The sequence below is a fragment of the Pelmatolapia mariae genome, linkage group LG9 (assembly GCF_036321145.2).
Source record: "Pelmatolapia mariae isolate MD_Pm_ZW linkage group LG9, Pm_UMD_F_2, whole genome shotgun sequence".
Taxonomy (NCBI): domain Eukaryota; kingdom Metazoa; phylum Chordata; class Actinopteri; order Cichliformes; family Cichlidae; genus Pelmatolapia; species Pelmatolapia mariae.
Genome location: NC_086235.1, coordinates 25,722,668 through 25,744,431, shown reverse-complemented (window position 1 = coordinate 25,744,431; position 21,764 = coordinate 25,722,668). Strand labels below are relative to the sequence as shown.

Sequence of the window (21,764 nt, the reverse complement as noted above, 5' to 3'; positions counted from 1 at the left end):
TCTCCCTCTAAAAAAACCTCAGATACTAATCAATACTGAATCATCAATACTAAGTTGGTGATTACTCATTTGCAACAATATCAAAACCACCTGTGCTGTCTTTTCCTCCTGCAGATGACACACAGCTTTATACAGGCAGAAAACCAGTTCTTCACCCCAACAGCAGCTGAACACATGGACGGAGACCCCATTTAACACCACTGGGGCCTCAAGCCAGTGGGGACATACGAATAAGGGGTCTCTGTTCAACTCCTTCATTTCTTGAGCCATACTACTCAAGCATCATCTGATTTTTTTAAGTTAATAATTAAGTCATTAGCAGTAATCTGTAGTAATTAGGGTAGCCAGTAAGAAATGTTCAATGGCCACATTTAATAAAAATGTTTGTTATGTGCATCAGTCTGCACAGTTTGAAATCCACTCACATTTCAAATCTCATGTCTCCACATGCTGTGGTTATTCTGTGTTCATAATGAGTTTCCTTCATATCATCAGAGCTCGTCAGTGTCATAGTCCTTATGTTTGCCCAGCCGGCCCCGTGAGGCTACATTTGTTATGGTTGTTTTCTCTCCCCCTTGTCGCTCTACCTGGGCGGGGCTCACTGCGGGCTCCTGCCTTTGGCCCACACACCTGGCTCTAATTCCTCAATGATTACTCCATGGCTATTTAAGGCTGGGGCTCGGCTCTTGTCATCGCTGGATGATTGTTTGAGACACGTTTGTGTTAGGTTCTAGCTTTTGTAATATTTCATGAGTGAGTTTGCCTATTGAGATTTATCTCTCTTTGTGAACACTCTCCCTGGACCTGCTGCCCACTTTCCTGCTTTGGATTATGAGCGCGTTGGTGTGTGGATTTATGTGGTGGAGCACAAGTGTGTGTGAGAGGACCTTTCCCTTGCCGAATCACCCCTGGACTCCTGGATCTTTCCCCCCTTGGTGTTGTGTAAATTAACTGTCGAATTGAACTTTGAAGTCCAGTCTGCACCTGAGTCCTCTCCCTACCCATGACAGACAGGTGACTTACACTATGAACTTTATTGAACCGTCTCATAAGCAATAATCCTCTTTTTGTAAAACATCAGAAAACATTGAAAATATCAATATTAACGTTGTTGTGTAATTTATACAGTTCATAAGTTTATAAAGGAATTGTCATGTATCTGGGTCATTTGACCCAGTGTTTTGTGTTTTGGTGTCATTTTTATATTATGGTTTGTCTTAGGCTCATTAGTAGTCTTTAGTTTTGTCTGTTTTGAGTTTCTTCTGTTCTCTGTTTGGTTCCTTGTCCATTAGGTTCCCCTTGTGTCTCTGTCCTCTGTGTCCCTCTCTGTGTGTTTGTTTTTATGTGGCCCTGTGTCCTTATGTCTCTTTCCCTTTTCTGCTCCCATGTTCCCCCTCCTCGTCTTCATTTGCATGACTCCTTCTGTCTGTCAGGTTTATCCATGTTTCCCCTGCTAATCATGTTTCTCTCCCTCTCTCAGTTCATTGCTCCCTCGCTCTCTTTCTCTGTGTCTCATCTCCCTTAACTGTTTCTGCATCCCCCTCTTTATTTCCTTCCGTATCTCCCTAGTCCATCTTGTTTCCCTCCTGAGTGTTCTTTCCTCTCAGCTCCCGTGTCATGTTGTGTGAGTTAGTCTGCGTCTCAGTGCTTCCTGTTTTACTTTGGTAGTCTCTTGTCTGGTGTGTGTCATGTTGGTTTAGTCATTGGTTTAGTTTCCTGTATTTGCCAGTCCAGAAAATATAATATAGTCACTCCACTTCTGACCAAGTATCAGTTATTCAACTTAAACTAAATTTTATTAGACTTAAAATGTGATTGTGATAACATAACATAATTATTCCAAGTAGTCGCGGGGAAAGTGTTTCCAAGGCAACAAGGTAAAGGAATAATATGAAGTACACCACGTGACAGACGGCGGCACTGTGATTCACAAAGTCTCTTAAACATTTATGCAGGACAGCAGTCTACTACTTTATAGTTAAACACTTCTTACTTGCACCTTTAAGGATATATGTGCCTTGTTGCTCTTGTTGTCGTCATCTAACACATTTCTAACATAGTCTGTCCTCTCATCATCTTTCACTTTTTCTCATTTCCTCTCTTCACTTTTATCATTATCTGTCACATCTTCTTGATTACTATATGACAAATCGTCTACAAGAATGAAGCACACAGACCTTTTAACCTGCTTACCAACTGTTTTCCGCCTGTGTGGTGTTAAGGCACACCAGAGGTCAAAGCAGACCATAAAAGACCAGGTCAATAAAGAAACTGTAACAATCATGAAAATTGTGAAAGTTTAAATGAAGGCACAAAACACACCTCTGTTTATGAAACTGTAACATTACAATTACAGTACCTTAGTTGAGTATGCCTAATGGCAGCATGTTAACATCCACTACCTGAAATTAGGTTTATATGGAGGACCACAAGAGCCACGCGCATCAAAATAAAAATTTCTGTGCTTAAATAATGAATTGTAGAATAAATTCTGCAATTGTAAATTCATTTTTGAATTCCAATTTAATAAACTGCATCTCAAAATCCTTTTTCCAATTGCAATTTAATAAACTGCATCTCAAAATCCTTTTTCCAATTGCAATTTAATAAACTGCATCTCAAAATCCTTTTTCCAATTGCAATTTAATAAACTGCATCTCAAAATCCTTTTTCCACTTGCACTTTAATAAACTGCAGTTCAAAATCCATTTCCCTTTCCTGTTCGTTCCGGGATTAGGTGCTGGATTAGCTGCTGGATTAGCTCTTCGATTAACAACTTGCTGGAGGCTATTCAAATTAGCCACACCGTGGGATGTAAGGAGCTCTCTGATTGGTTGGTCAGACACAGGCTGTCTGCCAGCCTGGATTTTTCTAGCTCATAGCTTCGCCCTGCTACGAAGCGTGTGTGCTTGTACAAAGGCCGTTCAGCCTCGGGATTTACACTCGGCTCGACACGGATATGTGAAGAATGAAGGGACCCTGCAGCGAAACGGAGAGCCAACCTCTGACTGAGGGCCTGTCTACACAGTCTGACCACCTGTTGAAGGTAAGGCGCTAACGTGGCTAACGCTAGCATCACCACACGTAGCTCCGTTATTTTAAGGTCATCTTAGCTTATGAAAGTTTTACGTCGCAGCTATATGAGCTAGCTACGTGTTTTGTAAGCTGCTGTGCTCTTCACAAATAAAGCTGGAAGCAGCTCAGACTGTTAGAACCAGCACTGAGGCCTGTTACATTTATACAGTGTTAGAGCAATGGCTGCAACCTACAGCCTTTAAACTAGCGATTAAAATGCTGACAGTAAACTCGTCAGTCCAGATGTTACCACATTACTCTATGGTACTTAGAGTTAAAACAACTGAGACAGGCTGATTAAAATAACAGCTGTCAGTTCTCTCATTCCTAATATCAAGACTGGAGATCACACTGCTGATTTCAGTTCATTTAATATGTGAGTGCACAGATTCATTCTCAACTGGACATAAATGATGATCAAAGGTTGTATATATGATGAATTCATCAAATCCCAGCCTCTAACACAGTGTGCTGAATCTTAGCTTTGAATGTCCAGTATATTCTAATCAGTGCAATTTCAGCATTCACTGAACCTACAGTATCTACACCTGTGTGGTAAAGACACAGATAATGAAGTTTAATTATTAATACAATATGCATCATGAAAAATGAAAGCTGAAATTGATTCAGTTTAGTACTTTCTGTATGCTCTGTGATTATAAAGGCCTTAAATTCTCTGATATATACTGTAAATGATTTTCACAGAGGTCTTAAAGTACTTAAATCACTGCTGATAGTCTGGTTGTTTAGATTTTCACATGTTTTTGTGTCTGTAGGGCTATTTGATGATGTTTTGGACTCCTCTGGGAGATGAGGACACACCCACATCTGTTCCATACTGCAACCATTGATGGTGTTACAGCTCTGAGTCAGCTTTGGGCCATCAGATGCACACACTGGAAAACCAGCACCTGGATTTCCTGCAGGAGAGACGGCCTCAGTGATGGACTCTGCATCCTCTACTTTACCTCCTAATCTCTTTCTTCTTTAACACACAATTAAAATCACTCCAAAAGAGTGTAAACTTACTGAGGAAGTCTCTAACTTGTACACATTTGTACTTTTACTTGTTTTATGAGTTATTTTTAAGAAGAGTAAAGTTATTCACATAAAGTTGTTATTCTTCTGTATTTATTCTTTTGTATCATGTACCACAGTCATACTGAACTTTACAGACCTGGTGAATTGGAGAAAACAAAGATCACACACACATATATATATATATATATATATATATGTATATGTGTGTGTGTGTGTGTGTGTGTGTGTATCATTCAGCTTCAGCAGTATTTCTATTCATCTTATGAATTCCAGTCTAATGTCAATTCACTGTTTGAGTTCAGTTTTGGTCTTAAACTCCAGAGAATACCACCTGGTTCAACAATCTTTTTATCTGATTATTGGCAAAATGTTTTCTTCTGAAAGAAGTCCTCATGTTTTCTTCTGAAAGAAGAAAACATTTTGGGCTCAATTTCAGCCTCAGGCAAAATTGAGCCCAAAGAAACAACAACAAAGTTTAGTTCCTCTGGATTTTCCATGAAAAATTGTTTTATCACTCACTCAGGTGACTTCTCCAGTGTCACGGATGAGTGATGAATGTATCTCCCACTGGAAACCATTGTGTCCAGTTAAAGTCAATTGACTTTTTTAAGGAGAGTTGTTAGATGCTGTGCTCATGAGGACAATGAGTTTTAACTTGCAGCACAACACAAAGCTGCCATATTGGATCAACGATCAAAACACTTAATTGAGCAGAATTAAGGCAAAATGTAATATCCTCATATAATGACACATCACACACGACCCAGCATTGTTCTAAGAATGCAAACTTTCTTATTGGAAGTTTTCACAGCTGCCAGAAAGGGACAGATTTCTGGCTGGTCTTAATGAGTGATCGTTGCTCTCTCATTTTCCCTGGAATTGCTGCACGGAGGATGTAACACCCATGATAAGTGCTGAGGTTTGTGTCCTTGTCAGAAATCAGCAATGCTCAGCTTCCAGGTAAGGAAAAGTGGAACCAGAAGATATTCAAATGTATCTCTCCACAGCTGCTGATGAATTCTACAAAAAACAAAGTTTGTTAAAAACATTTGCAGGTGAATCACCACTGATTTATCAGTGACATCCATTTACTCAAAAATTACTGACAAGTGGATAACTAGGAGATATATACATATATATATATAAAATTTCAAAAATGTACTGTACAAAATGGAACTATATATGACAAATGTGGTGTGGTGCTTGTGGAATTTTTAACAAGGACCCTACAAAACTTTACAGTACTCATGCTGCCAAACTTTTGACAGCTAGGTGTGCAGTTCCTGCTTTAAATGCATTCAAAATCTAAGTGATAAGAGGCCAGAAATGTTTGAACTCGCTTATAAACCTACATCACTGAGGCCGTCTCTCCTGCATGAAGTCCAGGGCCCTGTTTCAGAAAGCCGGTTTAGTGCAAACTCTGAGTAAGTATACCCTGAGTTAACGAAAACTCTGGGTTTTCGGTTACACAAAGCGAGTTTAGATTAATTCTGAGTCAGTTACTATGACGACACACTCCGTGAAGCTAACCTGCCCCCTAGCAGGTTTACTTCAACTAACCCTGACTTTCTCCGCCTCTTTGTCGGAAACCTGACTGTAGGAAGTGTCAGACATGGCGTGCCCCTTCCTTGAAGAGCCAGTAGATGTTGAAGCCCAAATTCTCCACAGAGCTCTCCGCCGGGAGAGAGTGATTAGAGCGCGTTTGGACATTTTATCATTTCCTGATGATTTTCTGTGTAAACGTTACCGTTTTTCAGCACAATCTATAATATATTTGAATAACATCCTCAGGCCTTATATTGCTCATGTGACACATCGCGGACATTCTCTCAGTTCTGTACATATTATTTGTATTGCACTTCGTTTTTTTGCAAACGGGAGCTTTCTGTATAATATTGGTGACGCTGAGCACGTTTCCAAGGCTACCGTCTGTCGGGCAGTCAGGAATGTTACAGATGCACTGAAACGTCTCCTGTACTCGTTTGTGGTGTTCCCCGGTCATAGACCCACAAGATATATCAAAGAGGGATTCCACAAAATTGCAGGTATCAGGATGAACAAAACTTAATTCATGATGTGGTGATACTTGAACTACTACTTAAATTTTACATTTATTTTCAGGGTTCCCAGGCGTGATTGGCTGTATAGATGGCACTCACATTCCAATCATTGCTCCTTCAGTAAATGAAGGAGTCTATGTGAACAGGAAGTCTTTCCACAGCATTAATGTACAGGTACATAGTTCCCTGTAGCATTTCAAACTAACAAATTATTTCATTATAGTAATGGATGCTAATTTGTGTTCTCTGCACTGTGAAGATCATGTGTGATGCTGCCAACATTATCACAAATGTGGAAGCCAAGTGGCCAGGCTCTGTTCATGACTCACAAATTTTTCGTGAATGTACACTGAGCACAAAATTTGGACATGGTGAGTTGAAAATACTTTAAAATATATAAAGACCAATTGCTGCAGGGACATTTGAACTGAAGTGTATCCTTCTGTCTTAGGAGAGTTCACTGGCTACTTGCTTGGTGATAGGGGGTATCCATGTTTACCCTATTTGCTTACCCCGTACCCTGACCCTGAACCGGGCCCACAGCAGGGATTTAATCTGGCTCATTGCTGGACAAGAGCCAGAGTTGAAATGACTATCGGAATGCTTAAGGCCCGGTTCCAGTGCCTTCAAACAGTTCCAGTGCCTTCAACATTGCCACAATTAGAGGAGAACACTGTCCTTCTGAACCAAACTTCAGCAGTGATCCAAACCATGAACATCCTGACCCTCCCACGGACATACAAGATGGAAGAGCAGTCAGAGACACCATATGTCACAATCATTTCCTTTGACCCATCACCTCAACATGTTTAAAGAAGAATAAACAGATTTTTTGTTCAACTGTCTTTATTGGTCGCCTGTATTTCCTGTACACAAAGTATTAATAAGTATATTATTATGTTGTTCAAACACTGAAATAATTCGTCCATCTCTGACCACTTCACCCACCCTTAACTGATGTTCCAGCAGTAAAATCTCAATCTTGGTCTTTTGGATCTGCTGCTTGAAGTGTTCCATTTCCAAGTCGCATTTTTTTATTTTCTTGATCAAATAGGTCTTGTACAGCTGCTTTACAGGGAGCTATTGAAACACAGAAAATAGCATTGACATTCATAGTACATGCCTACTTAGGTTGGTCGTAAATCAGTGCTGAACATCTTACTGAGGAAAGGTTTGTTGGAGAAGTGGCTGGACCCTCTTCCTCTGCATTTCCATCATCACTCTGTTAGAGACATAGAAAGTCCATGGTTTTATTATAGTACCACATTTTATTCAATTGTTATATTTTCCATTGTAAGATGTAAACCTCATAAAGTGTCTCTGTTGCTTCCTCCTCTGTAACAGCTGTCAATGTCTCTTCATGATTTTCCTGTAGTAAAGACATTAACAACATTGCTGTTCTACTGTAAACTCATATAATCTGTGGAGTATTAAGAGTACTCACAACTGCATGTTGGTCTGGCTCAACAGGAGGCTGCACCAGATGCAGTACACCATCACCATCAACTGATAGAATATGAGGTTTATACAGGTCACTTATAACTTACAGGGGACCAAATGGCAATTAACAAACATATACCAATAACCTTACACTTCATTGTCATTATGCTCTCAAAGACAACCAAGACTGAGGGAAGGCAAAATCAGTAGGAAAATAACTTCACTACAAAATAATTCATTATGGTAAAGAGTGCACTGCAAAGGTGACTGTGAAGAAAGGATGTATGCACATCATGTATTATTTTGAATTTACCTCTTATGTAGGCACTTGTGTCTTGCGGGGTTATTGACTCAGAGGATGTCCCCGCAGAGATGCCTTCAGCCACAGGGCGCCCACTGTTTTGGCTGAGGGCCAACTGCTCAGCCTCTGTGAGTGGTGGTGGTGGAGGACCCCCACCTGTTTTTCGGGCCTCCGCTTTTTTTCTGTTGGCTATAACGGGTCACATTTGAGCATACAGAGTAAGCAAATATGTACTTGTAATGTGCTCAGATAATTTCAATAAGTGCTTACAGAAAGAAAATTAATGTAGCCTCTAACTGCAATTGATTTACATAGGACAAACAGACCAAGCACTATGGCTCATAATACAATTACACCTTACCTGTTTGGACTATATTTTTATATTTCATTTTTACTTGCTGCCAGGAACGTTTGGGGCCTGTTGGGTTGCACCTGCGCTCACATCACATCACAAAATAAAATGTATAAAATAAAAAATAAAATGAAATATAATAAAATAACGTGTTAAATAGGTGGAAATCCCTAGATCAATGTTTAAATTAACACTCACGCATTGACTCTGTCGGCTATGTTTTGCCATGCATGCTCCCTTTCTTTTGCAGCTGAGGCTGTGTTACTTTTTTTCCGCAAAATTTGCATGTTATTGGCATATGCTGCCATCAGAATTTCGGCCTCAAGCGCTGTAAAATACATTGACCGCGCCTTCTTTCCCTCCATCTCCATGGTGCCTCGCTTAATCTGTGCTCCACTAATCAGGGCTTTACGTATCCTCGTGCGCGCGCTTAACTTGGGGTTAAAGCAACTCCGTGTTGATTGAACTAATTGTTATCAGCCTTTCTGAAACTGAATATTCCGAGTTGGACAGTTCGGGGTTACTCAACCCTGAGTATCATTTTTAACTCTGAGTTTTCTAAACTCGCTTTCTGAAACAGGGCCCAGGTGCTGGTTTTCCAGTGTGTGCATCTGATGGCCTAAAGCTGCCTCAGAGCTGTAACACCATCAATGGTTGCAGTATGGAACAGATGTGGGTGTGTCCTCATCTCCCAGAGGAGTCCAAATCGTCATCAAATAGCCCTACAGACACAAAAACGTGAAAATATAAACAACCAGACTATCAGCAGTGATTTAAGTACTTTAAGACCTCTGTGAAAATCATTTACAGTATATATCAGAGAATTTAAGGCCTTTATAATCACAGAGCATACAGAGAAAAGTACTAAACTGAATCAATTTCAGCTTTCATTTTTCATGATGTATATTGTATTAATAATTAAACTTCATTATCTGTGTCTGTGACCACACATTTGCCACACAGGTGTAGATACTGTAGGTTCAGTGAATGCTTAGAATATACTGGACATCCAAAGCTAAGATTCAGCGCACTGTGTTAGAGGCTGGGATTTGATGACTTCATCATATATACAACCTTTGATCATCGTTTATGTCCAGTTGAGAATGAATCTGTGCACTCACATATTAAATGAACTGAAATCAGTAGTGCGATCTCCAGTCTTGATATAAGGAATGAGAACTGACAGCTGTTATTTTAATCAGCCTGTCTCAGTTGTTTTAACTCTAAGTATCACAAAGTAATGTGGTAACATCTGGACTGACGAGTTTACTGTCAGCATTTTAATCGCTAGTTTAAAGGCTGTAGGTTGCAGCCATTGCTCTAACACTGTATAAATGTAACAGGCCTCAGTGCTGGTTCTAATAGTCTGAGCTGCTTCCAGCTTTATTTGTGAAGAGCACAGCAGCTTACAAAACACGTAGCTAGCTCATATAGCTGCGACGTAAAACTTTCATAAGCTAAGATGACCTTAAAATAACGGGGCTACGTGCGGTGATGCTAGCGTTAGCCACGTTAGCACCTTACCTTCAACAGGTGGTCAGACTGTGTAGACAGGCACTCAGTCAGAGGTTGGCTCTCCGTTTCGCTGCAGGGTCCCTTCATTCTTCACATATCCGTGTCGAGCCGAGTGTAAATCCCGAGGCTGAACGGCCTTTGTACAAGCACACACGCTTCGTAGCAGGGCGAAGCTATGAGCTAGAAAAATCCAGGCTGGCAGACAGCCTGTGTCTGACCAACCAATCAGAGAGCTCCTTACATCCCACGGTGTGGCTAATTTGAATAGCCTCCAGCAAGTTGTTAATCGAAGAGCTAATCCAGCAGCTAATCCAGCACCTAATCCCGGAGCGAACAGGAAAGGGAAATGGATTTTGAACTGCAGTTTATTAAAGTGCAAGTGGAAAAAGGATTTTGAGATGCAGTTTATTAAAGTGCAAATGGAAAAATGATTTTGAAATGCAGTTTATTAAAGTGCAAATGGAAAAAGGATTTTGAGATGCAGTTTATTAAATTGCAATTGGAAAAAGGATTTTGAGATGCAGTTTATTAAATTGCAATTGGAAAAAATGATTTTGAAATGCAATTTATTAAATTGCAATTGGAAAAAGGATTTTGAAATGCAGTTTATTAAATTGGAATTCAAAAATGAATTTACAATTGCAGAATTTATTCTACAATTCATTATTTATGCACAGAAATTTTTATTTCGATGCGCGTGGCTCTTGTGGTCTTCCATAGGTTTAGGGTACAGATGTCACATACAGAAATATAATGATATTGCAGGTGTACCGGCTAGTTAAGCCATACATCAAAACATTTGCATCGGCTCACTGACCGTGTTTCATTTTCACTAACAAACAAAGCCATGTATTGCCGTTTACATTCACTCGTTAACATAAATATCTAATCATCCAGTTGTGTAGCAGCATTCATGCATGGAGACATCAGAAATAGAAAGGTGATTTAAGTGACTTTGAATGTCTGCTCCAAGTATTTCAAAACTTCTGATCTACTAGGATTTTCCCACGCAGCCATCTCTAAGGTTCTCACTGGAAAACATCCAGTGAGTGTTACTGCTCTCAGGGGGAAAAAAAACATGTTGATGATGCCAGACATTAGAGGAGAATTGGTCGACTACTTCAAGCTTACAGAAAGCTGAAAGTTATGCAAATAAGCACTCACAGAAGAGCATCTCTGATAGCACAACACGAAGATCATCGTGAAAGAATGGAGTGATCCTTGCTAATAACAGGTTAGGTTGTTGGTGGTGTAATAGATATTCAGCAGACTAAGCCACCATGTCACAATATTCAGATTATCTCAGATTGTGTTTTTTTATAATAGAATGAGTTGTACTCAAATGCCCTCCACAGCAGCTGTGATACAAAATGTTGCAAAATTAAGCAAAATGTTTCCAACACCGTGTTAAATCTCTGCCACAAAGAATTAAGACCAGCAAAAGGGAGGCCAACCCAATACTAGCAATGTGTACCTAATAAAGTAAACATTGCACATCCCCATTTTTTAAATAAACATTGTATTAGGAATTGTGAGGGTGTTAGTGTGATATTTACTGTGGGTTATAAGTAAAACTTCAGAGTAAAACATGATAAATTAATTTGGGCAGGTTAATAAATGTAAGAAGCTAATTTCATGCAACATTTTGCAGTTTTGCTTCTCCTCCAAGAACACAATATTTTGGCTCAATAAATACAAAAGTAGATTTGATGTTTCACTTGAATGCCAAGCCATTAAAGAGAAAATCTGATACATAATAACTGTGCATCATCTTCATTTTAGGAACATTAAAAATAAAATATATGATACTTATGATAAATACACAAAAATACACAAAATGATAAAAAATAATAATAAATATTTTACTGGAGATAAACAGCTAATCAAACTTCACTTCAAAAGTACCTTTTTAAAAGAAATATTGTATGAAAGCGCTATTCTACAACTATATATTCATCAGACATGAACATCCTGAACGGGTTCTTTGTAATGAATTAGAAGAGAGTATTTTTCAACAACAGACACTCCCACACTCATTTCTTCAGGACTTGAGCATAGATACACTCTGGGCCATCAGCTGTCTGTGATGGCCTGTCTCTGCTTTGAGTCTTGCACACTTTGACCTGTGAATACACCAAATCCTGCTCCTGTGTGCTCTCCTGCAATCGGTCTAAAGAAGGTCCGGGTCTCTGCTTGGAGAAGTCAATCTGTCCATAATGGATGTCTTCGTTTTCTGCTGTTCTGGCTGCTTCTTGGAGAGACAGACTCTGTGAAATCAAGCACACCAAACTTGAGATGTAATGAAGAACTGGGGGAAAACTCTGTTTGACTCAATCAGTGATATAATTTGATACCTTCAGAGTAGCAACTTGATGCTTTGAAAGCAAGTAAAACACAAAAAAACAGGACGTTTAATCGCATTTCATGTGAGTGAGGAATCGGCTCCGTCTCACCCCATTAGAGCACTTTGTTCTCAGACTGCTGGTTTACTTACTGGGAGGCAGAATATTCAGCTTTCAGGCCCCTCTTCTGTGGAACCAGCTTCCAGTTTGGATGCAGGAGACACACACCCTCTCTACTTTTCTAAGATTTTTAAGATAAGATTTTCTTTTTAATAAAGCCTAAACTTAGGACTGGATCAGTGACCCTGAATCCTCCCTTATTACACTGCAGTTGGTATAGTCTGCTGGGTGATTCCCATTATGTTGCTTTTTCACTCACTGTGCGTTTATACGCCACTCTCCATTTAATTATGTTTAATCTCTGGCTCTCTTCCACAGGGTGTCTTTGTCATGTCTTCCTCCCCTCAACCCAACCAGGTGCAGCAGATGGTGGCCCCTCCCTGAGCCTGGTTCTGCTGGAGGTTTCTTCTGGCTTAAATGGAGTTTTTCTTTCCCGCTGTCACCAAGTGCTTGCTCATAGGGCCTCATATGATTGTTGGGGTTTTCTGTCTGTTATTGTAGGGTCTTTACCTTACAATATAAAGCTGTTCATGAAGCTGGCTTGGCGTTATATGAAAAAATTAAACTGAATTGAAAAGACTGCAGTCATTATTGTGCAGTCATGTTAAAAGCACAATAAAGTTCAGTTTTCCCACCTGTGTCTGATCGGAAGCTCCATGTTTGACTGACTTCAGCCGCCTAAAAGGAACAAGACAACTTTTAGCTTAACTGTACAAGTAAAAGAGAAAAAAAAAAGAAATAATTATATATATATATATATATATATATATATAGTATAGTAAAATTACTTTCCTGAAACGTTTGAGTTTGAATGACTCAACCCTGAAGTTTCTCTGGTGCAGAAACAATGATCTGACTCATTAACGGACTCATGTTGTGCTATGTTGCCACCATGTGGCCACCAGCAGGAATGACGCAACCCTGAGCAGCTGCCCAACTTCACTTTTGATTCTTGATGTCATGTTAATTTAAATTCTACTTCTGTGACCATGTAAATGCAAAATGCACACCAAAACATTCTAATTTTGTCTGAGACATTCACCCGAAATGAAACAATTTACAGTATTTAGGCAAAGTATAAGACAATGTTGTAAAATACCTAATACAAACAAATAAAGTGATGAACAAGCTACTCACAATGCTAAAAAAAATTATTAAAATAGGGTTAAGAAACAGACACTTACCAAAGGATGAAAACCAAACAAATGAGTGTTATGATCCCAATGATCCCTCCAACAGCAGCCCACCACGTATCAACTCCTAAAGAAACACATGTTAAGTCTTTCTGCTCGGTATACTCAGTGTTCATTCATATATGTCCAGCCTCCTTATTTTACTTTCCCTTGCTGTTTGCACTTGTACTTTGTGAAGATGTTCAACCATGATGAGCAGCTGACTACCTACATTTTTCTGAAAAGATTTATCCCATTCCTGATTATTCTGATCAATCTGTTATGACTAAAGTTAAACACAATGTTTAGAATTGAGCCTTTTCATCTATCATTCTACATTTACCTGAAATATTAAGATGAATCTCTGCTGATGTCTGAATACCCAGATCATTAGTGGCCACACAGTAATAAACTCCTCCATCTGTTACATTGAAGCTGTAAATCTCTCCTTCAGATACTTTCACAGCTCCATCTCTGCTCTTCTTGAACCAGGTGAAGCTGCTGACTGGAGGTTTGGCTCTGCTGGAGCAGGTCAGCTTCACCCAGCTGCCTGCTGACACCAAACCTGATGGACTGATGGATGCTGAGGTGTTTTTGGGAGCAACTGAAGAAGAATATTAACACAAATCCTCATTATTCATTCTAAATAGCTGACTTCCTATAAATGATGATATGTTGACAGGATCCAACAACAAACTCTGATTGTCTTACATGAAACACTGAGAGTCTCTTCTGTCTCTGCTGTCTTGGTGTCTTTTCCTTGGTTCACAGGATATCTGGCAGAACAGCTGATCTTCTTTCCATCATGTGTGTCTGACAGAGTGATGGTCTGCTGGATTTTAGTTGTAAAGCTTCCATCTGTGTTTTTCTCTATTTTGTTGTGAGAGTCTTGTTGGAGATTCCAGGTGAGTTGAGGAGGGGAGTGTGGACAGGGAGTGAGAGCTGAGCAGGTTATAGTGACAGACTCCTTCTCCTTCAGATCACCTGGGATTGTAATATTGAGCCTCCAAGGAGAATCTGTGGTTTCACATCACATGCATTTTAGAAATGAAGACCACACAACACTTTATACATACTTAAAATATTCAAACTTTATCTTGTGATCTCGTCATCCTAATTTCATAGAGAATTTTAGAAATCACATCCTGAGCAGAGCAGATCGAACATTATAAACAAGGAAATATAAACACCATTCAGGCTGTTAGTTAAGACAATAATAACTGTGACTGTAATAAAATTTATGCGCAGCAGACATAGAAGAAAATCTAACAATCAAGAACAAAAGTACAAAATTATTGTTTGCTTTTACTATGAAAAAGCAAGAATTCATTACCTCTGACTGTTATTTGAAGAGGATCACAAGAAGCTGTCGCCTTGAATGTTTCACTCTCTATTCTGAAGAAGTATGTGTCTGTGTATGTGGTGGTTAAATTAGAAAACAGAGTGGTGCAGTTCCTCTGACTCAGGTTCCCAGTAATACTCATTGGATAGATGCTAACTGCTCCACTACTGTTGAAGATCACATTATTTGGATTTTTGTCAAATTTGGAATCATTTTTAATCCACACTCCAAACGTTTTTCTTGTGCTGATAAATGCCAGTCCTTCTCTGGGTCTGAAGCTACATGGGATTTGTAAACAAGATCCACTCAGTGCTTCCAGCTTCTTTGGTGCAGTTATGATGAGGTCTGCTTTCTTAGGACAATCAGCCAAAGCAGCTGTAAATACAATTCATGGATTAAGTCATTCACACATTATTACTGTACTGTAGTCCCGGCAAGACTTAAAACATAATCTTTGATTAAATGATTCATTTAGTTAGATTTTTGTATCTGTGTGTTTATTACACAATCACAGGTTTTAACAGAGCTCATCTAGAGCTGAATTTGACATAAAGGGTAACTGTTTATTTCTTTTTCTTTTGTCATGATTCAGTTTTTAAATTAGACATTAAAAGTGTAGTTGATTTAATATACTTTCTTTATTTATTTTTTTTCCGTTATATAAGGTGTAGGTGTTATAAGCTGTAGCTTCAACCTACACCCTTTCAGTCATTTGACTTCTTTTTCTGTTATCATTCAAATTTTTGTGTTGTAAACAAACCAACGAGAAATTGCCAATTAAAGCATTTCAATTTCAACTTAGGACAATAACAGTTGGAAAAAGTAGCTGTAGGATCACTTTTTCTTACAAATAAAATTCACATTTTAAATGATTTCAATATAAGTGAACAAACGGCTCACCTGAAACAAAGAGGAGAACCGATAACATGCCGACTGTCACCATGTTCACAAACTTCTTCCCTGCATTTTAACACACAAACACAAAGAAATCTGTTTATCTAATCATTCCACACATGAAGTTTTAAAACAGCACCAACAGTCTGTTAAAGTTGTTTCACAAGAGAACTTCCCCTATTTAACGACATATTTTTTCTTAGTAGTGATCTCTCTGAATCTATAACCACACAGTTCATGTAAAACAACAACACCACTAAGTAAAATTTAATACATATTACATTTAAAATTACTTAATGCATCTTTCATTTAAGTAAAAGAATAAATAATTATTAGTTTTAGAGAGTAACAGTGAAATGTTTCCTTACCAAGTGAACGAGTGATTTCACAGAGAAATGAGGGAGTTTTAGCACAGTTACAGTGAATCATGTAGCCTGACTGCTGTTAAAAAGAAGGAAGTTCAGAAGGAGAACATGTTCTTTAAGAAAGTTTCCTAAGGTCAGCCTGCTTGGTTGCAAAGCTGCTACAGCCATTGCATCACATGATGCTCTGACCGAAGCAGGAAAATAGTCACTTATCTGTCCTTCCTGTTAATGTCCTGTGATAAAGGAAGTCAAAGATTACAACATCGTTAAAGTCTCAAATTACTTACAAACCATCAAAGAACTTCTTTACTAACTTGAGTTATTCCAAGGTTTTGTGCTTTTACACTATATATTTAATAACATCATCAAATTATATTATCTCTGCCATGTTTCAATAAGAATGGATTCAAAATGGCCTGTATTTATATAGCGCTTTACATATCCAGTCATCCACCCATTCACACACACAGGTGATGGCAAGCTACGTTGTAGCCACAGCCACCCTGGGGCACACTGACAGAGGCGAGGCTGCCGGACACTGGCGCCACCGGGCCCTCTGACCACCACCAGTAGGCAAGGGGTGAAGTGTCTTGCCCAAGGACACAACGACCGAGACTGTCCAAGCCAGGGATCGAACCGGCAACCTTCCGATTGCAAGGCGAACTCCCAACTCTTGAGCCACAATCGCCCCAAGGCGCAAATCAACTCAGTCGTACAAACAGGTGAAAAAGAAGGACCTGAGGAGAAAGGAAAAGGACAGAGACCGGTGATAAGCGCACAAACAGTAACGTTAGATTAATGGGAGCAGGCGGGCAGGTGGCTGGACGTTTCGGAAAGGTGCAGGAAGGTGATGAGGAGAAATCCAGGTAAGCAGATGAAGCACCGGTGTGAAGGTCCGAAGTCAGGAATCCATGCCTGGCGCTGTTCTCCAGGGGGCTGAACGGAGTAAACAGACGAGCGATCTTAGTAGTAGTAGACGATGCCAAACACCACAAGCTGAACACCCCGAGAACTGCGGCCACGCCTGTTCCTAAAGAAACGATGGGTAAAAACAGGAAAAGCAAACCCCACCCATCTTGGATCCTTACAATATCAACAGTAATTATACACACAAGTATTCTGAAGATGTGTGAGCACAAATGATTAAAACTGGTTAAAACTGAAAGCTTTAATCTCAACCTCCAGTTTCCTCTCTTTAAAACTACATGTCGTGAAATGCATCCAGTTCACTAACACAATGTGATCACCTTTAAAAAGGAAAAAGAGGTTTCAGCAATCAGTCAAAAATCATGAAATCAAATAAAGACTTTTTTATTTTTCAAAGATGACATGGACAAACACAAAACAGAACAAACACACGAAAACCAAAATCATCCAGGTCACATTCTTTATCCAGAAGTTTGCTAATGTCCAGAATTTACTTAATTCATCATTTGTACTATGAAGGTTATAATGTTTCTCTGTTGCTATTGTTAAAGCTATAGTAATGAATCGTTTTTCTAAATATATATAATTGACTAGATCTGTTGTTTTCATCAGTGCTTTTGTTTATTATATGAATTTGTCTTTAAGAGTTTCAAGTGTTACATGACCAGTGCTCTGTGTATTCTGTGGTTTTGTGGATGAATCAAACTGATCATCATGGTAGAAAAAAGAAGTACATTTACACATCAGTGATACACAGAAAGTCCCCTGCTTTTTTGGGAATTAGGATTCTGCCACCCAGTATTGGGTAATATATGTTTCTTTAGCTTTTAAATGCTGCACTGTGGCACTTTTCGGCTCGGTATGCTGTGTGCTGTGAGGACACTAGTATTCAAACCTTTCTTCTGTATTACCATTAAAACAACAGAGAATTTTAGAAACTTGTACAAGCTTTAGTTTCTTGCTAACCGTGGTAGTAAATGCAGGGATGTTTTAAGTTTTTACTTCCTTAGGTTTTACTTCCTCATGAGACTTGCAGACACTTTAGTTGTTAGATTATAAGCCCTGTTTATCTTTCTGCCTCTGGTTTGTTGGGACGTCTCGATCTAAACCAGCTGAAAGAAAAAGGTGGAAACAAGTTAGAAAGGAGGAAAGCTTCTCATTTGATTTTGGTTACATTATAATTAATGTTGTAACTCATGTAAATACATTTGAAATTACACACTGGTATGTAGCTGCCTCACCACTCAAAGATGACCAGTGTGCTGACAAGTATTATGATTCCCACAGTCTTCATTACAGCCATTTTCCCCCAGTGTTCATCACCTGTAATATGACAGCACAGTCAACTCCTTCATGGAAAATGACTCCTCACAAATGCAATTCCTGTTTTTACCTTCAAACAGCAGCTGACTGCCTGCTGATATCTGGATGTCCAGATGATTCCCGCAGCCGCAGTAAAACAATCTGTCTCGATCGAGTTTGGTCACCTCAAAGCTGTAAACCTTTGTGTCAGCTCTGATCATCTCCAGTTTGTCACCACTGGTCATGAACCAGACATAGCTGTCAACAGGAGGGTTTGCCTGGCAGGAACAGGTTAGAGTCACCATGCTGCCCACTGATACAGGACCAGTGGGACTGATCAGCCTGGGAGGGTCTAGAAGAGAATTTGGAGTGAATAAAGGTGCACAAGGAGAGAGGAGGCTCTTTATTAAGGTTTTCTCTAAAAGATAAGGCCTTAAAGTCCTACATGAAACACTGAGAGTCTCTTCTGTCTCTGCTGACTTGGTGTCTTTTCCTTGGTTCACAGGATATCTGGCAGAGCAGCTGATCTTCTTTCCATCATGTGTGTCTGACAGAGTGATGTTCTGCTGGATTTTAGTTGTAAAGCTTCCATCTGTGTTTTCCTCTATTTTGTTGTGAGAGTCTTGTTGGAGATTCCAGGTGAGTTGAGGAGGGGAGTGTGGACAGGGAGTGAGAGCTGAGCAGGTTATAGTGACAGACTCCTTCTCCTTCAGATCACCTGAGATTGTAATATTGGGCCTCCAAGGAGAATCTGTGGTTTCACAACAGACACATCAAATTAATACAGGTATTATTTGGATTTTAGTACATGAGGCTGATAACCATGCAAATACAGTTCTTTACTTACAAGTGTGTAGTTTTTAAGCTTGGTGCTTTGAGGACTCATTGGCAAAGAGGTGTAATCTCATTACATTAGTCATTAATAATATATAATTAGGAACAATAATATCTCAAAAAATAGCATTGTGCTAAGTGGAAAAATAAACCAATTTTGATTATTTTGAGGAAAAATACTTTAAAGCTACTCAGGGATGGTGGTTCAGTTCACGCCACTCTTTGAACTCGCCCTGTAAATCTTTGTGATTGGATCTTCAGCAGTCATGATGTTATTGTGCCGACAAAAGCTACGTTTTACTCAAGTACTCAAACCACCTTCATTTTCCTGTGGATTTTTTAAAAATACAAACCTATCATTGAGGATGGCCATCTGCATTGATACATCTTATAAGCCTAGATTTGAAGCAAATAAGTACTTGTGCTCAGTCCCTGTGAAAACAATTTAGGCACAGTGCAGAGTGCTGCATTTCATATTAAATCTACTCTTAAATATATAATCGAGCTTCATTATTGCACCTCACATGCTCTGGAGAAAGCTCTGTGCTGAAACACTTGAGTACATTTCTGCTGTCAGTTGTTGATGCTGAGATTTGTGACACATTGCTTTGGAATACAGTATATTGGCTGTCACACCACCAGAAATCTTACTTTTAAACTGCAATCTCTTTTCTACAACTGAGATTTGATGATTATTATTATAACGTTAGTGGGCTCATTTTAGGGCTGTAAAGTGTGGATCATATTTCTTTCCAGCCAATCACACGCATTGGGACAGGGTACAACAAACACAAACACTCTTTGTGAAGTCGAGGTGGTGTCATCTAAATAAATAGATATATGTTCTGGATTTACACATTTATACCTAGTTCTTTTCTTGGTTATGACTCCAGCACAGCATTTTCCCTCTATCTACTCTAATATAAATAATATAATTTGTTATTTATTATAAACTCTCTTACCTCTAACTGTAATTTGAAGACGATCACAGTAAGCTGTGGCCTTGAATGCGTCACTCTCTACTCTGAAGAAGTATGTGTCTGTGTACTTGGTGGATAAATCAGAAAACAGAGTGGTGCAGTCTCTCTGACTCAGGTTCCCAGTAATACTCATTGGATAGATGCTAACTGCTCCACTACTGTTGAAGATCACATTTTTTGGATCTATTAAAAGTCTACTGTCACTTTTAATCCACACTCCAACAACTGCTCTTCTCCCATTAAAAGCCTTTTCTGGTTTAGCTTTAAAGTTACATGGGATTTGGAGACAAGATCCACTCAGTGCTTCCATCTGCTCTGGTGTAGTGACGAGTAAAGCTGAATCCTCAGGACAAGCAGCCAAGGCGCCTGTGAATTTAGGAATTTAGTGTCTAGATTAAAATAATGTGGAAAATATTAGCATGCATGCAGATGTTCAAATGTTGGAGTAATGTCTCTGAAATAAAAACAGCTCACTTGAAAGAATGAAGATACTCAGTAACATGTTGGTTCTCAGCATGTTCACACACAGTGCTGCCATGACACTCGTCATCTGACGTTGCAAACACAACTCAGTCAACAGGTCGACAAATTCATAGATTTACATATTTTGTACATAGTGATATATTCAGGCATTGATATTTATCCACAGGAGGAATATCATTTTCACAATATAATATGATAATGTATAAACTCTACTTACCCTGAAAGTCAAACCAACAAGGATCTCTTTTTTGGCTTAAAATGATAAGAAGTAAAAGTATCATACACGCACTTATACACACTCCACCTATCAAAAACAGAAACAATCAGGTCTTGTAATATTTCTGTAAATGTGTAGCAACTTTGGGATTTCAGCTGCTAAGGGGAAATAGTGAAAGAACAAATTTCCCTTTGTAAAATAAAAACACATTTTGGGACTCAGTATGATGACCTGGAAGAATGCAATTCTGCACTAAAGCAATCAAAAAATCACAAAGCAGTCTTATAAGCTGTGCCTTCTTTATATAGGGCACAATACATACATTAAAAAAAAACTTTGTTTAAGCTGCACACCAACATAAGAAACCAGTACATTATTAGCTAACCGGACAATTTTCATCTTCCTGTCATCGTGGTTTTCATTGTTTGTCATACAGTCACTGTGTTACCACAGTCAGTTTCTGCTTTCTTCTGATAAGAGCACAGCTACAAGTGCTAGAAATATCTTGCAATATGTCAACTCGTGTTTTTAGTCATTTATTTATGTTTCTTCTTTAAAATCAGTTCCAAAGATGCAAAGTTTTTGCAGCTACATGTTAGCCTGATTGGTCAGTCTACGTCACGCATGCCCTGAGATGAAGATCCATTTCATCTCATTAAAGAATGTTTTTTTAGTGTCTCATTATGAAAGTCTGTGTAAAAATAAATGGTGAGGCCTGGTTTGGAGCAACAACACCAAATTATTTTTTAAAACTGTAGGAATCTAGGATACTAATACACACATGCCCTTTCTCTGTGGGCTGGAGAATAAAGGTGGATTTCTGTGGCTAGACTTCAAAATCAACTTGCAGCTGATCCCACAAATGTGGAGCAGTGACTGCATAAGCTCTGATATCTTTTAGTTTGAGGCGTGACCCTAGGACATGTAGAGAATGCGAATGAATGAGACTGGTGCTATGCAGATGCCAATTAAGAGCCTTAGAAACAATAAATAAAATCTTAA

General features: G+C 39.0%; 1 protein-coding gene and 2 long non-coding RNA genes across 6 annotated transcripts; 1 reads left to right on the top strand and 2 right to left on the bottom strand.

Moving 5' to 3' along the window:
* Positions 1-4,291: 4,291 nt before the first annotated feature.
* LOC134634846 (uncharacterized) lies at positions 4,292-10,104 on the bottom strand. Of its 4 annotated transcripts, XR_010094894.2 has the most exons (6): positions 9,794-10,082; positions 7,930-8,991; positions 7,621-7,682; positions 7,483-7,545; positions 7,339-7,398; positions 7,018-7,256 (listed from the first exon to the last, which is right to left on the bottom strand). It is a non-coding gene; the product is annotated as an uncharacterized LOC134634846 (long non-coding RNA). The 4 variants fall into 4 exon arrangements; XR_010094895.2 differs by adding an exon at positions 4,292-5,136 and having other exon boundaries at positions 7,125-7,256; positions 7,483-8,991; positions 9,794-10,104; XR_010094896.2 differs by having other exon boundaries at positions 7,005-7,042; positions 7,125-7,256; positions 7,483-8,991; positions 9,794-10,104.
* LOC134634847 (uncharacterized) lies at positions 5,471-6,852 on the top strand. Its single transcript, XR_010094897.1, has 3 exons — positions 5,471-6,350; positions 6,436-6,547; positions 6,628-6,852. It is a non-coding gene; the product is annotated as an uncharacterized LOC134634847 (long non-coding RNA).
* Positions 10,105-11,655: 1,551 nt separating the features above from the next.
* On the bottom strand, positions 11,656-20,612 carry LOC134634157 (uncharacterized). The gene is made up of 15 exons (XM_063483220.1): positions 20,537-20,612; positions 20,045-20,428; positions 18,694-18,999; positions 18,340-18,600; positions 18,188-18,269; positions 18,042-18,058; positions 16,799-17,049; positions 16,023-16,095; positions 15,661-15,720; positions 14,752-15,135; positions 14,130-14,435; positions 13,762-14,022; positions 13,431-13,506; positions 12,882-12,924; positions 11,656-12,051 (listed from the first exon to the last, which is right to left on the bottom strand). The coding sequence occupies exons 1-15, from the start codon at positions 20,610-20,612 to the stop codon at positions 11,818-11,820; spliced, it is 2,814 nt and encodes a 937-aa protein (XP_063339290.1). The 3' UTR covers positions 11,656-11,817.
* Between the last annotated feature and the right edge of the window lie 1,152 nt (positions 20,613-21,764).